A 16,305-nucleotide genomic window follows, 5' to 3' on the forward strand; every position below is an offset into this window, starting at 1 on the left:
AGATATCCAGGTACAGGACACATAGAGAGTTCCAAACAAGATGAACCCAAAGAAACCCACACCAAGACATATCATAATTAAAACGGAAAATGTTAAACACAGATTTTTAAAGGCAGCAAAAGAAAAACAAAAAGTCACATACAGTGGAACCCCCATAAGGCTATCAGCTGATTTTTCTGCAGAAACTTTGCAGTCCAGAAGGGAGTGGTGTGATATATTTAAAGTGCTTGAGGGGAAAAGCCTGCAACCTAGGAATATTCTACTCAGCAAGGTTATAATTTAGAATTGGAGGAGAGATAAACAACTTCTCAGACAAGCAAAACTAAAAGAGTTCATCAATACTAAACCAACCCTAAAAGAAATGTTAAAGGGTCTTCTCTAAGTGGAAAAGAAAAAGCTATAATGAGATGTCAGAATCTATATGAAAGGAAAACTCCCCGTAGTAAAGGCAAATATATAGTAAAGGCTGTGGATCAACCACGTAAATAAGGTAGCAAGAAGATTAAAAGACAAAAAAATGTAAAATGAACTATAACTACAACAAACAGTTAAGGGATAAACACGAAGATGTAAAATATGGTATCAAAAACACAAAAGCTGGGAGAGGGGTAAAAATGTAGATCTTTTAGAACGTGTTTCAACTTAAGTAACTACCACTTTAAAACAACTAGATAGGTCAACATATATAAACCCATGGTAACCACAAATCAAAAATCAAAAACCAAAAACCAATGCACGAAAACTAGAGAAAAAGGAACACAAACATACCACTAAAGAGAATCAACAAACCACAAGGGGAGAAACTAAAAGAACAGAGAATAACTACAAAAACAACCAGAAAACAAGTAACGAAACTGCAATAAGTACATACCTATCAATAATCACATTAAATGACAATAGAGTAAATGCTCCAATTAAAAGACATAAGGGGGCTTCCCTGGTGGTGCAGTGGTTGAGGGTCTGCCTGCCGATGCAGCGGACACAGGTTCGTGCCCCGGTCCGGGAAGATCCCACATGCCACAGAGTGGCTGGGCCCGTGAGCCATGGCCGCTGAGCCTGCGCGTCCGGAGCCTGTGCTCCACAACGGGAGAGGCCACAACAGTGAGAGGCCCGCGTACCGCAAAAAAAAAAAAAAAAAAAAAAAAAAGACATAGGGAAGCTGACTGGATAACAAAACAACACCCATCTATACGTTACTTACAAGAGATTCACTTCAGAGCTAAATATACACACAGACTGAAAGTAAGCAGAGGGCTTCCCTGGTGGTGCAGTGATTAAGAATCTGTCTGCCAATGCAGGAGACACGGGTTCAAGCCCTGGTCCAGGAAGATCCCACATGCCTTGAAGCAATTAAGCCCGTGCACCACAACTACTGAGCCTACACTCTAGATCCCGCAAGTCACAACTACTGAAGCCTGCATGCCACAACTACTGAAGCCCGTGTGCCTAGAGCCCATGCTCCGCAACAAAGAGAAGCCACTGCAATGAGAGGCCTGTACACCACCACAAAGAGTAGCCCCCACTCGCTGTGACTAGAGAAAGCCCGCATGCAGCAACGAAGACCCAATGTAGCCAAAAATAAAATAAAATAAATAAATGTATAAAGAAAAAAAGTAAGGAGATGCAAAATGATATTTTATGCAAATGGAAACAAGAATGGTGGGGTAGCAATACTCATATCAGACAAAATAGACTTTGCTTTAAAGTCTATAACATAAGACAAAGAACGGTATTATATAATGATAAAGAGATCAATACAAAAAGAGGATATAACGTTTGTTAACATACATGCACCTAATACAGGAGCACCTAAATATATAAAGCAAATATTGAGACATAAAGGGAGAAATTGACAACAGTACAATAATAGTAGGGGACTATAACACCCCACTTACATCAAGAGACACATCATCCAGACAGAAAATCATTAAGGAAAGAGTAACCTTAAATGACTCATTAAACCAGTGGGACTTAGATATCAAAAGGACATTACATCCAAAAACAGCAGAATATACATTCTTTTCAAGTGCACATGGAACATTCTCTCGGATAGATCAAATGCCACAATACAAATCTTAACAAATTTAAGAGGACAGAGATTATACCAATCATTTCTTCCAAACACAAGGATATGAAACTAGGAATCAATTACAGTGAGAAAAATGAAAAAAACACAAACACATGGAGAGCAAACAACGTGATACTAAAACACCAATGAGTCAAAGAGGAAATCAGAAAATACCTTGAGACAAGCGAAAATGGAAACACAGCTTTCCAAAATCTATGACATGCAGCAAAAGCAGTTCTAAAAGAAAAGTTTACAGCAATAGAGGCATACCTTAACAAGAAAAATCTCAAATAAACAATTTAACCTACAATCTAAAGGAATTAGAAAAAGAAGAAAAAAGCCTAAAGTCAGCAGAAGGAAGGAAATAATAAATATCAGAGAAGAAATAAATAAAATAGAGATAAAAATATTAGAAAAGATCAAGGAAACCAAGAGCTGGATCTTTGAAAGGATAAAAAATTTGATAAATCATTAGCCAGGCTCACTAAGAAGAAGAGAGGATCCAAATAAACAAAGTAACAAATGAAAAAGGAGAAATTACAACCAACACCACAGAGATACAAAAATTAAAAAGAGAATACTACAAACCAACAGTAATATGCCAACAAACTGAACAACATAAAGAAAGAAGAAATGGCTAAATTTCTAGAAACATACAATCTTCCAAGACTGAATCAGGAAGAGACAGACAAACTGAACAGACTCATCAATAGTAGTGAAAATGAATGTCATCAAAAAATTCCCAGCAAACAAAGCTCAGGACAGGATGGCTTAACAGGGGAATTCTACCAAACATAAAAAGAAGAGCTAATACCTATCCTTCTCAAACCATTCCCAAAAATTGAAGAGGAGAGCTGAAAAATTCACTCTCTGAGGCCACCATTACCCTGATGCCAAAACCAGACAAAGACACTACAAAAAAAAGAAAGTTACAGGCCAATATCTTTGATGATTATAGATGCAAAAATCTGCAACAAAATATTAGCAAACTGAATTCAACAATATATACAAAGGCACACCATGAACAAGTGGCGTTTATTTCAGGGATGCAAGGATGCTTCAATATCCGCAAATCAATCTATGTGGTACCCCACATTTACAAAATGAAGAATAAAAATCAAATGATTATCACAATAGATGAAGAAAAAGCACTGGACAAAATTCACATCCATTCATGAAAAAAACTCTCATCAAAGTTGGTATAGAGAGAACATATCTCAACATAATAAAGGGCATATATGATAAACTCACAGCTAAAATCATACTCAATGGTGAAAACCTGAAAGTTTTTTCTCTAAAATCTGGTGTAAGACATACTGGGCATACTTATGCCCACTCCCACCACTTCTATTTAACACAGTATTTGGAACTCCTAGCCACAGCAATCAGACAAGAAATAGAAATAAAAGGCATCCAAATTGAAAGGGAAGAAGTAAAACTGTCACTATTTGCAGATGACATGATACTACATATAAAAAAGCCTAAAGTTTCCAACAAAAAACTATTATAATAAATTCAGGAAAGCTGCAGGATACAAGATTAATATACAGAAATCTGTTGCTTTTCTATACACTAATAAGGAACTACCCGAAAGAGAAAGCAAGAAAACAATCTGGTTCAATATCACATCAAAAAGAATTAAAATACTAGGAATAAACTTAACCAAAGGGGTTAAAGACCTATACTCTGAAAACTATAAAACACTGATAAAACAAACTGAAAAAGATACAAAGAAATGGAAAGATGTCCCATGATCACAGATTGGAAGAATTAATATTTTTTAAATGTCCATACTACCCAAGGCAATCTACAGACTTAATGCAATCCCTATCAAAATACCCATAACATTTTTCCACGGAACTAGAACAAATTACCCTAATATTTAATATGGAACCACAAAAGACTCCAAATAGCCAAAGCAATGTTTAGAAAAAAAGAACAAAGATGGAGGTATCATGCTTTCTGACTTCTGACTATACAAAGCTACAGCAATCAAAACAATATGGTAGGGGCTTCCCTGTTGGCGCAGTGGTTGAGAGTCCACCTGCCGACGCAGGGGACATGGGTTCGTGCTCGTTCCGGGAAGATACCACATGCCGCGGAGCGGCTGGGCCTGTGAGCCATGGCCATTGAGGCTGTGCGTCCAGAGTCTGTGCTCCACAACGGGAGAGGCCACAACAGTCGGAGGACCACGTACGGAAAAAAAAAACAAAAAAAAAACCCAAAAAATATGGTAGGGAGGAGCTTCCACATGGCGGAAGATTAAGACACAGAGATCACCTTCCTCCCCACAAATACCTCAGAAATACATCTACACGTGGAACAACTCCTACAGAACACTTACTGAATGCTGGCAGAAGACCTCAGACCTCCCAAAAGGCAAGAAACTTCCCACGTACCTGGGTAGAGCAAAAGAAAAAAGAATAAACAGAGACAAAAAATAGGGACGGCACCTGCACCAGTGGGAGGGAGCCGTGAAGGAGGAAAGCTTTCCACACACTAAAAGCCCCTTCGCGGGCAGAGACTGCGGGTGGCGAAGCGGGAAAGCTTCGGAGCCGCGGAGGAGAGCACAGCAACAGGGGTGCGGAGGGCAAAGCGGAGAGATTCCCGCACAGAGGATCGGTGCTGACCGGCACTCACCAGCCCGAGAAGCTTGTCTGCTCCCCCGCCGGGGCGGGCGGGGCTGCGAGCTGAGGCTCCGGCTTCGGAGGTCGGATCCCAGGGAGAGGACTGGGGTTGGCGGAGTGAACACAGCCTGCAAGGGGTTAGTGCACCACGGCTAGCCGGGAGGGAGTCTGGGGAAAAGTCTGGACCTGCCGAAGAGGCAAGAGACTTTTTCTTCCCTCTTTGTTTCCTGGTGCGCGAGGAGAGGGGATTAAGAGCGCTGCTTAAAGGAGCTCCAGAGACGGGCGCGAGCCGCGGCTAAAAGCTCGGACCCCAGAGACGGGCATGAGACGCTACGGCTGCTGCTGCCGCCACCAAGAAGCCTGTGGGCGAGCACAGGTCCTATCCACACCCCCCTTCCGGGGAGACTGTGCAGCCCGCCACTGCCAGGGTCCCGGGATCCAGGGACAACTCCCCCAGGAGAACGCACGGCACGCCTCAGACTGGTGCAACGTCACACCGGCCTCTGCCGCCGCAGGCTCGCCCCGCACCCCGTGCCCCTCCCTCTGCCCGGCCTGAGTGAGCCAGAGCCCCCGAATCACCGGCTCCTTTAACCCCGTCCTGTCTGAGCGAAGAACAGACGCCCTCCTGCGACCTACACGCAGAGGCGGGGCCAAGTCCAAAGCTGAACCCCAGGCGCCGTGCAAACAAAGACGAGAAAGGGAAATTTTTCCCAACAGCCTCAGGAGCAGCGGATTAAATCTCCACAATCAACGTGATGTACCCTGCGTATCTGGAATACCTGAATAGACAACAAATCATCCCAAATTGAGGAGGGGGACTTTGGAAGCAACGATATATATATATTTTTTTGCCTTTTTCTCTTTTTTGTGAGTGTGTGTGTGTATGCTTCTCTGTGTGATTCTGTCTATATAGTTTTGCTTTTACCATGAGTCGTAGGGTTCTGTTTTTTTTATTACTTAAAAAATATTCTTTTCTTCATAATTAGTTTTTATTTTAATAAGTTTATTTTATATTACTTTATTTTATTTTATCTTCTTCTTTCTCTCTTTCTTTCTTTTCTCCCTCTTATTCTGAGCCGTGTGGAGGACAGGCTCTTGGTGCTCCAGCCAGGCGTCAGGGCTGTGCCTCTGAGGAGGGAGAGCCAAGTTCAGGACACTGGTCCACAAGAGACCTCCCAGCTCCACGTAATATCAAACGGCGAAAATCTCCATCTCAATGCCAAGACCGGGCTCCACTCGACAGCCAGCAAGCTACAGTGCTGGACACCCCATGCCAAACAACTAGCAAGACAGGAACACAACCCCGCCCATTAGCACAGAGGCTGCCGAAAATCATAATAAGGCCACAGACACCCCAAAACACACCACCAGACGTGGACCTGCCCACCAGAAAGACAAGATCCAGCCTCATCCACCAGAACACAGGCACTAGTCCCCTCCACCAGGAAGCCTACAGAACCCACTGAACCAACCTTAGCCACTGGGGACAGACACCAAAAACAACGGGAACTACGAACCTGCAGCCTGCGAAGAGGAGACCCCAAACACAGTAAGATAAGCAAAATGAGAAGACAGAGAAACACACAGCAGATGAAGGAGCAAGGCAAAAACCCACCAGACCTAACAAGTGAAGAGGAAATAGGCAGTCTACCTGAAACAGAATTCAGAATAATGATAGTAAAGATGATCCAAAATCTTGGAAATGGAATGGAGAAAATACAAGAAATGTTTAACAAGGACCTAGTGGACCTAAAGAGCAAACAAACAATGATGAGCAACACAATAAAGGAAATTAAAAATTCTCTAGAAGGGATCAATAGCAGAATAACTGAGGCAGAAGAACGGATAAATGACCTGGAAGATAAAATAGTGGAAATAACTACTGCAGAGCAGAATAAAGAAAAAAGAATGAAAAGAATTGAGGACAGCCTCAGAGACTTCTGAGACAACATTAAACACACCAACATTCGAATTATAGGGGTCCCAGAAGAAGAGAAAAAGAAAGGGACTGAGTAAATATTGGAAGAGATTACAGTTGAAAACTTCCCTAATATGGGAAAGCAAATAGTTAATCAAGTCCAGGAAGCACAGAGAGTCCCATACAGGATAAATCCAAGGAGAAACATGCCAAGACACATATTAATTAAACTATCAAAAATTAAATACAAAGAACAAATATTAAAAGCAGCAAGGAAAAAACAACAAGTAACACATAAGGGAATCCCTATAAGGTTAAGAGCTGATCTTTCAGCAGAAACTCTGCAAGCCACGAGGGAGTGGCAGGACATATTTAAAGTGATGAAGGAGAAAAACCTACAACCAAGATTACTCTACCCACCAAGGATCTTATTCAGATTTGACGGAGAAATTAATAGCTTGACAGACAAGCAAAAGCTAAGAGAATTCAGCACCACCAAACTAGCTTTACAACAAATGCTACAGGAACTCCTCTAGGCAGGACACACAAGAGACGAAAACGACCTACAATAATAAACTCAAAACAATTAAGAAAATGGTAATAGGAACGTACATATCGATAATTACCTTAAATGTAAATGGATTAAATGCTTGAACCAAAAGACACAGACTGGCTGAATGGATACAAAAAAAAAGACCCGTATATATGCTGTCTACAAGAGACCCACTTCAGCCCTAGGGACACATACAGACTGAAAGTGAGGGGACGGAAAAAGATATTTCATGCAAATGGAAATCAAAAGAAAGCTGGAGTAGCAATTCACATACAAGACAAAATAGACTTTAAAACAAAGACTATTACAAGAGATAAAGAAGGACACTACATAATGATCAAGGGATCGATCCAAGAAGAACATATAACAATTGTAAATATTTATGCATCCAACATAGGAGCACCTCAATACATAAGGCAAATACTAACAGCCATAAAAGGGGAAATCGACAGCAACACAATCATAGCAGGAGACTTTAACACCTCACTTTCACCAATGGACAGATCATCCAAAATGAAAATAAATAAGGAAACACAAGCTTTAAATGATACATTAAACACGATGGACTTAATTGATATTTATAGGACATTCCATCCAAAAGCAACAGAATACACATTCTTCTCAAGTGCTCATGGAACATTCTCCAGGATAGATCATATCTTGGGTACAAATCAAGCCTTGGTAAATTTAAGAAAATTGAAATCGTGTCAAGTATCTTTCCCGACCACAACGCTATGAGATTAGGCATCAATTACAGGAAAAAACTACGTAAGGAATACAAACACATGGAGGCTAAACAACACAATACTTAATAACCAAGAGCTCACTGGAGAAAGCAAAGAGGAAATAAAAATTACCTAGACACAAATGACAATGAAACACGACGACCCAAAACCTATGAGATGCAGCAAAAGCAGTTCTAAGAGGGAAGTTTGCAGCAATAAAATCCTACCTCAAGAAACAAGAGAAATCTCAAATAAACAACCTAATCTTACACCTAAAGCAATTAGAGAAAGAAAACAAAAAAAGCCCAAAGTTAGCAGAAGGAAAGAAATCATAAAGATCAGATCAGAAGTAAATCAAAAAGAAATGAAAGAAATGATAGCAAATATCAATAAAATTAAAAGCAGGCTCTTTGAGAAGGTAAACAAAATTGATAAACCATTAGCCAGACTTACCAAGAAAAAATGTGAGAAGACTCAAACCAATAAAATTAGAAATGAAAAAGGGTAACAACTGACACTGCAGAAATACAAAGGATCGTAAGAGATTACTACAAGTAACTCTATGCCAATAAAATGGACAACCTGGAAGAAATGGACAAATTCTTAGAAACGCACAACCTTGCGAGACTGAACCAGGAAGAAATAGAAAATATGCACAGACCTATCACAAACACTGAAACAGGAACTGTGATTAAAAATCTTCCAACAGGGGCTTCCCTGCTGGCGCAGTGGTTGGTAGTCCTCCTGCCAATGCAGTGGATGTGGGTTCATGCCCTGGTCCGGGAAGATCCCACATGCCGCGGAGCAGCTGGGCTCGGGAGCCATGGCTGCTGAACCTGCAAGTCCGGAGCCTGGGCTCCGCAATGGGAGAGGCCACAACAGTGAGAGGCCCGCGTATTGCAAAAAAAAAAAAAAAAAAAATCTTCCAAGAAACAAAAGCAAAGGGCCAGATGGTTTCACAGGCGAATTCTATCAAACATTTCGAGAAGAGCTAACACCTATCCTTCTCAAACTCTTCAAAAATACAGCAGAGGGAGGAACACTCCCAAACTCATTCTACGAGGCCACCATCACTCTGATACCAAAACCAGACAAAGATGTCACAAAGAAAGAAAACTGCAGGCCAATATCACCAATGAACACAGATGTAAAACTCCTCAAAAAAATACTAGCAAACAGAGTCCAGCAGCACATTAAAAGGATCATACACCATGATACAGTGGGGTTTACCCCAGGAATGCAAGGACTCTTCAATATACGCAAATCAATCAACGTGACACACCGTATTAACAAATGGAAGGAGAAAAACCATATGATCATCTCAATAGATGCAGAGAAAGCTTTCGACAAAATTCAACACCCATTTATGATAAAAAAAAAAAAGTCCATAAAGTAGGCATAGAGGGAACTTTCCTCAACAAAATGAAGGCGATATATGGCAAACCCACAGCCAACATCGTCCTCAATGGTGAAAAACTGAAACCATTTCCACTAAGATCAGGAACAAGACAACGTTGCCCACTCGCACCACTACTATTCAACATAGTTTTCGAAGTTTTAGCCACAGCAATCAGAGAAGAAAAAGAAATAAAAGGAATCCAAATTGGAAAAGAAGAAGTAAAGCTGTCACTGTTTGCAGATGACATGATACTCTACATAGGGAATCTTAAAGATGCTACCAGAGAACTACTAGAGCTAATCAATGAATTTGGTAAAGCAGCAGGATACAAAATTAATGCACAGAAATCTCTTGCATTCCTATACTCTAATGATGAAAAATCTGAAAGTGAAGTTAAGAAAACACTCCCATTCACCACTGCAACAAAAAGAATGAAATATCTAGAAATAAACCTACCTAAGGAGACAAAAGACCTGTAGGTAGAAAATTATAAGACACTGATGAAAGAAATTAAAGATGATACAAATAGATGGAGAGATATACCATGTTCTAGGACCGGAAGAATCAACATTGTGAAAATGACTCTACTCCCCAAAGCAATCTACAGATGCAATACAATCCCTATCAAACTACCACTGGCATTTTTCACAGAACTAGAACAAAAAATTTCACAATTTGTATGGAAACACAAAAGACCCTGAAGAGCCAAAGTAATCTTGAGAAAGAAAAACGGAGCTGGAGGAATCAGGCTCCCTGACATTAGACTATACAACAAAGCTACAGTGATCAAGATAGTATGGTACTGGCACAGAAACACAAATATTGATCAATGAAACAGGATAGAAAGTCCAGAGATAAACCCACGCACATATAGTCACCTTATCTTTGATAAAGGAGGCAAGAATATACAGTGGAGAAAAGACAGCCTCTTCAGTAAGTGGTGCTGGGAAAACTGGACAGCTACATGTAAAAGAATGAAATCAGAACACTCCCTAACACCATACACAAAAATAAACTCAAAATGGATTAAACACCTAAATGTAAGGCCACACACCATCAAACACTTACAGGAAAACATAGGCAGAACACTCTATGACATAAATCACAGCAAGACCCTTTTTGACCCACCTCCTAGAGAAATGGACATAAAAACAAAAATAAACAAATGGGACCTAATGAAACTTAAAAGCTTTTGCACAGCAAAGGAAACCATAAACAAGACCAAAAGACAGCCCTCAGAATGGGAGAAAATATTTGCAAATGAAGGCACTGACAAAGGATTAATCTCCAAAACATACAAGCAACTAATGCAGCTCAAAATGAAAAAAACCAAACAACCCAATCCAAACATGGGCAGAAGACATAAACAGACATGGCTCCAAAGAAGACATATAGATTGCCAACAGACACATGAAAGAACGCTCAACATCATTAATCATTAGAGAAATGCAAATCAAAACTACAATGCAATATCATCTCACACTGGTCAGAATGGCCATCATCAAAAAGTCTACAAACAGTAAATGCTGGAGAGGGTGTGGAGGAAAAGGGAACCCTCTTGCGCTGTTGGTGGGAATGTAAATTGATACAGCCACTATGGAGAACAGTATGGACGTTCCTTAAATATCTAAAAATAGAACTACCATACGACCCAGCAATCCTACTACTGGGCATATACCCTGAGAAAACCATAATTCAAAGAGTCATGTACCAAAAGGTTCATTGCAGCTCTATTTACAGTAGCCCAGAGATGGAAACAACCTAAGTGCCCATCATCGGATGAATGGATAAAGAAGACGTGGCACATATATACAATGGAATATTACTCAGCCATAAAAAGAAAGGAAATTGAGTTATTTGTAGTAAGGTGGATGGACCTAGAGTCTGTCATATAGAGTGAAGTAAGCCAGAAAGAGAAAGACAAATACCGTATGCTAACACATATATATCGAATTTAAGAGAAACAAATGTCATGAATAACCTAGGGGTAAGACAGGAATAAACACGCAGACCTACTAGAGAACGGACTTGAAGATACGGGGAGTGGGAAGGGTAAGCTCGGACAAAGTGTAAGAGTGGCATGGACATATATACAGTACTAAACGTAAAAGAGATAGCTAGTGGGAAGCAGCCGCAAAGCACAGGGAGATCAGCTCGGTGCTTTGTGACCACCTAGAGTGGTGGGATAGGGAGGGTGGGAGGGAGGGAGACGCAAGAGAGAAGAGATATGGGAACATATGTATATATATAACTGATTCATTTTGTTGTAAAGCAGAAACTAACACACTATTGTAAAGCAATTATACTCCAATAAAGTTGTTTTAAAAAACACAAAAAAAAGAAAAAAGAAAATACACCATAAACAAAAGCAACAATATAAAAAACATACCTAAAAAGAAACCATACAAAAATGTATATAATCTATATGGAGGCAACAATAAGAATTTCCTGATTAACTTAGGAAAAAGAAGTCTCAACCAGAATAGTGTGTTATGTGTATTCCTGAGGCACAGATATTGTAAGAATATCGATTTTCCTTAATTTATTTACAGATGTAGTACCTTATCCATAGCAGCTGATGACAATCCAACATGGGCTACTCTTTCCTGTACCCAAAATCAACCATGGAAACATTACAGAAGGAATAAAGAAAAAACATTAACAAACGCAAAAACACAAAACTAAATAATCCCTGAGGGACAATAAGTCTCCACTGAACTAGAACCTGAGTGTGGGCAGGTAGGGGGATACCCTGAATTCGAGACAGGTCTGTAGCCTGCAAGAGAGGCAGATGACAGGATTGATTAGAGAAAAGCCTTTAAACTTGAGCCCTTGATTCTTCCACTGTGCTCTGGGACCATGAATCTCTACTGCTTCACTGAAGGAATCTGAGGCAGCATTTCAGAGCCCGCATGCCACGAGCGTGGGACACCAAAGATTGGGCTGGATGTGGCAGTATGGTCCACAGGCTGTGAAATAACCATCTGAAACTTTCTTAGTGCATGACAACTGGCCTTTTTAAGTGATCATCTCAATAGACTATCGCACACGGACTAAAAGAGAAAAGCAAGTAACACAGTAGTTGTACAAAAGGACAGAAATTCATTTCTGAACTTTTGGGCAATGCCCCTGATGTCAACAAAGAGAGACCACAGTGGGAACTGTCAGGCTAAGGCGCCTCTTCACTAACTCCTCTGGGATTCTGTGGGGCATGGCTGGGGACAGGGATGGATTCATACCAGAGAAGGAAGGAATCGCAGGCCCCGCCAGCAGTCAATGTGAGGACCTTGAGTGAGACCTGACGGGCTCCAAACCACAGAAGAGAGTCTCGCCTCCTTTCCCCTCAGCTCATCTTACCTGCAGCAGCCATGTCTGGGAGGCTCCAGGCAGAAGAGTCCAGATGAGATGTGCCTGCACTTCACACCAGCAGTCTCAGGGAGTTGATGTCTTTGATGTGAGGCCTTGGCCTCAGGTCAGCAGACGGGAGGTAGCCCAGCACCTACAGGGAGTCAAGAGAAGACACTGAGAGAGGACTGAGAGCAGCATCCACCACAGAAGAGAGGGCCCCAAAGAGCCCTCACTGTCAGTCTCGGGGGACCCAGGCATGGCTGTGAGGCTCAGGGCCCCAGATACTTCCGGCTGAGGGCGCCGACAGAAATGAGAGCCAAGGTGTGACGCCTGCTGACTCAGCTCAGCAGAGGGAAATGTCCGACGAACTGCCAAGAATCAATGGAAGGCCCTCGTGCCAGGCCTGCGGGAAGCTCCCCCGGAACCACCCCCCACCTGCCGTCCCGCCCTGCCCCGGCCCCGGCCCCAGCGCGCCCCGCCCCGGCCCCAGCGCGCCCCGCCCCGGCCCCAGCGCGCCCGTGCTGTCCTCCTGGAGCCCAGATGCGCAGGACCGGATGTGACTTCCTCGTAACCGCGCTGTGGGGCCCGCGCCATTTTTGAGAGCTGCCGTCCAGCGAGAGAGAGACACGGGAGGAGTGCCACATCTCGTCAGGTGTCAAGGTGTGAGGTGACCCCAGTAAGAAGTGCGGGGACACGCCCCCGACACCCCCAATCCGCATTCCCTCCGAAAAGAGGCGGCCACACAGGCCCCGCCCACCCCGCCCCTGCTCTCGGCCCCCGAGGCTCGGGCCTGGCTGTTAGGCCCAAAGTCCATCCGCTTCCCCCACGGGGTCTCGGGCAAGGAAGGCCTCGCTCTGAGGCTGGTGGACCCTGGCTCAGCTCAGTAGAGGGAGCGCCCCAGGTCCTGTGGAGTGAAGGACGGGACCCTCGTGGGGAATGCAGGGCTCCACACCCCAGAATGGCGGCCACGCGGACCCCGCCCCTGACGTCGGCCTGGGAGCCTCCGGGCAGGTCTAAAAACTGAGGGGCTCCCTCAGTGCGAACGCGGACGGACGGACAGACGCGGGAGACCCAGGGAGGAGGGGGCTTGTCCTGAGGGGCTGGCCGCAGGTCAGCAGAGGGAGGATTTCCAGGGCACGGGAGGAGTCAGGGCGAGGACCGTCCTCCCCGTCGCAAGGGCACCTCAGAACCCCTCCCCTGTTGTCAGCCGCTTCCTTCTGGCCACACACGGAGGAGGGAGGGCTGCTGTCTGAGAGGGGAGGTGCAGGCCAGCAGAAGGCGCGTCCCTAAGCACTCCCAAGAGTCAGCCCAAGCCCTTGAGTGAGGGCCAGTGGGGCCGCCAGCCACAGGGCCTCGACCTGTCTGCCGCACGCTGCAGGCCTGGTAAAACTCTGCCACGTGCGGCCGCGTGGTCACCCTCACCGCCTCCGAATGAGACTCAAGGAGGTGCCGGCACTGGTGCGAGCAGATGGCCCTCGGGGCAAGAGAGGAGCTCCAGGCTGCACCGGCCGTCCAGGGAGGACCCCGAGTGGGGACTAAGGGAGTCACCCACCCCGAAGAAAAGGGACAAGAGAGAATATGGCCCGTCCCCTCCTGTCAACCCTTAGACTCCCAAGAAAGGACTGTCAGGCTGAGACTGCCCGTAATTTCCTCTGCCAGGTTCAGGCTGAGACTGCCCGTACTTTCCTCTGCCAGGTCCGAGGGAGATTAGAGCTTTGTTCTGAAGGGGCAGCCACCAGGCAGCAGAACGGAGGGTCCCAGGACCCTTCGGTGGTGGGCTGAACGCTCCCTCCTTTCCTCCTCCTGGGTGTCATGGAAGATGGTGGTGTCAACTTCAGAGCAGCAGAGGGGAGGGGGTGGGGGGGTGGGGGAGTCTTGCCAACAACCATCATCCGGACTCTGAATGGGAACCGTGGGGACCTACCTCCTCTGCCAGCCCCCACTGTCACCCCCGTGCCGCCCAGGCAGGGCTGGCTGGCTGTGCCCCAAGGCCTACTCTACCGGCCTCCACAGGGGTCTCAGGGGACAGGCTGAGCACGAGAACAGGAGCCCTGTGGGTCCTCGGGCAGTGCCCTCAAGGACCCTGCAGAGGCGGCCTTGGTTAAAGCCAGGGAGGAATCTCCCCGCTGAAGGTGCTCACAGCATCTCCTTGTCCCTCCCCCAGGTGCCCTCGTTGCCTGCCTTCCTGCGCACACTCCCGCCTGCTGGCCCTGACCTGTGTCATCATGCCTCGGGGCCAGAAGAGCAAGCGCCGTGCCCGCGAGAAACGCCACCAGGCCCGGGGGGAGACTCAGAGTCTCAAGGGTGCCCAGGCCACTGAGGAGGCAGCGGAAGAGATACAAGAGTCGCCCCCCTCCCCCGCTTCTGTTTCTTGGGGTACTCCCCCGAGCTCCCCTGTTGCTGGCACTCACCAGGAGCCTCAGGGAGCCCCAGCCACGAGCTCTCGTGATGCAGAGGTTTCATGCCCAGGATCTGAAGCAGGTGCCCAGAGCCAAGATGAGAGAAGTGCAGGTACCTCCCAGGCAGCACCTTCCATTCGCAGCAGTCGCAGAGATCCTCTGACCAGGAAGTCCAGAATATTCGTGCGGTTCCTGCTAGAGAAGTACAAGACGAAGGAGCCCATCCTGCAGGCAGCACTGCTGAAGACTCTCAGCAGGAAGTACAGGAATCACTTCCCTGAAATCCTCAGGAGAGCCTCTGCGATCATAGAGGTGGTCTTTGGCCTCGAGCTGAAGGAAGTTGACCCCAGCAATCACTCCTACGCCCTCATCAGCAAGATGGCCCTCCCCAGCGAGGGAAGTCCGAGTGATGAGTCGGGGCTGCCCAAGTCCGGTCTCCTGATGGTTCTCCTGGGCATGATCTTCACGAAGGGCAACCGTGCCACCGAGGAGGAGTTCTGGGAATTCCTCAATGCGTTGGGTTTCTATGCTGGGAGGAGGCACTTGATCTTTGGGGAGCCCACGAGGTTCATCCGCAAAGATTTCTTGCAGCAGAAGTACCTGGCCTACTGCCAGGTGCCCGGCAGCGATCCTCCGCGCTATGAGTTCCTGTGGGGCCCGAGAGCCCACCATGAAACCAGCAAGATGAAAGTGCTGGAGTTTGTGGCCAAGATCATTGGTACCATCCCCAGTGCCTTACCAGGTCTCTATGAGGCGGCTCTGAAAGATGAGGAAGAGAGAGCAAGATTGAGAGTCGCGGCCAGGGCTGCAGCTGCTGCTGCGGGCAGAGGCCCTTTCATAGCCAAGATCCACAGCTGCCCCAGATGTAGGGGGGGAGGCCGTGGACACTTTGCTTACTTTGTTTTGGCAGGGAGCAGTCAGGCTCCTAAATAGTCCAGAGTAGTAGGGGTGGAGGGAACAAAGTATAGATCTTACTTATCTTCCTGTTTTAAACTAGTAACTTCTATATATTATTGATTGATTTAGGTTTTTTCAAATGTTTTTTTCTTCTAATAGTGTGTTTTCTTAAGAATAGGAATTCGTGAATGACATTCCTTGCATATTTATTGCTGTTTAAAGAGTTCTAAAGTTACAGTTTTGGTATATGTAACAGAAAAACGAACCATCTATATTTTCTGTATGATCCAGAAGTAGAAAACATGGCACTGCAATAGAGATTTTCATGGAAATGTGAAAGGCGACCACAGAAAATATTTAGGAACAAAAAA

The 16,305-nt window shown here is 45.0% G+C and overlaps 1 protein-coding gene across 1 annotated transcript; it reads left to right on the forward strand.

Annotated features, from left to right (window-relative positions):
* Positions 1–14,863: 14,863 nt before the first annotated feature.
* LOC309839471 (melanoma-associated antigen B4-like) lies at positions 14,864–15,970 on the forward strand (the record flags this gene model as incomplete). The annotated part of the gene is made up of 1 exon (XM_082681212.1): positions 14,864–15,970. One exon carries the CDS (start codon positions 14,864–14,866, stop codon positions 15,968–15,970), a length of 1,107 nt encoding a protein of 368 aa, XP_082537338.1.
* Positions 15,971–16,305: the final 335 nt, after the last annotated feature.

This window comes from Grampus griseus (assembly GCF_964374135.1).
Source record: "Grampus griseus genome assembly, chromosome: X".
NCBI lineage: Eukaryota > Metazoa > Chordata > Mammalia > Artiodactyla > Delphinidae > Grampus > Grampus griseus.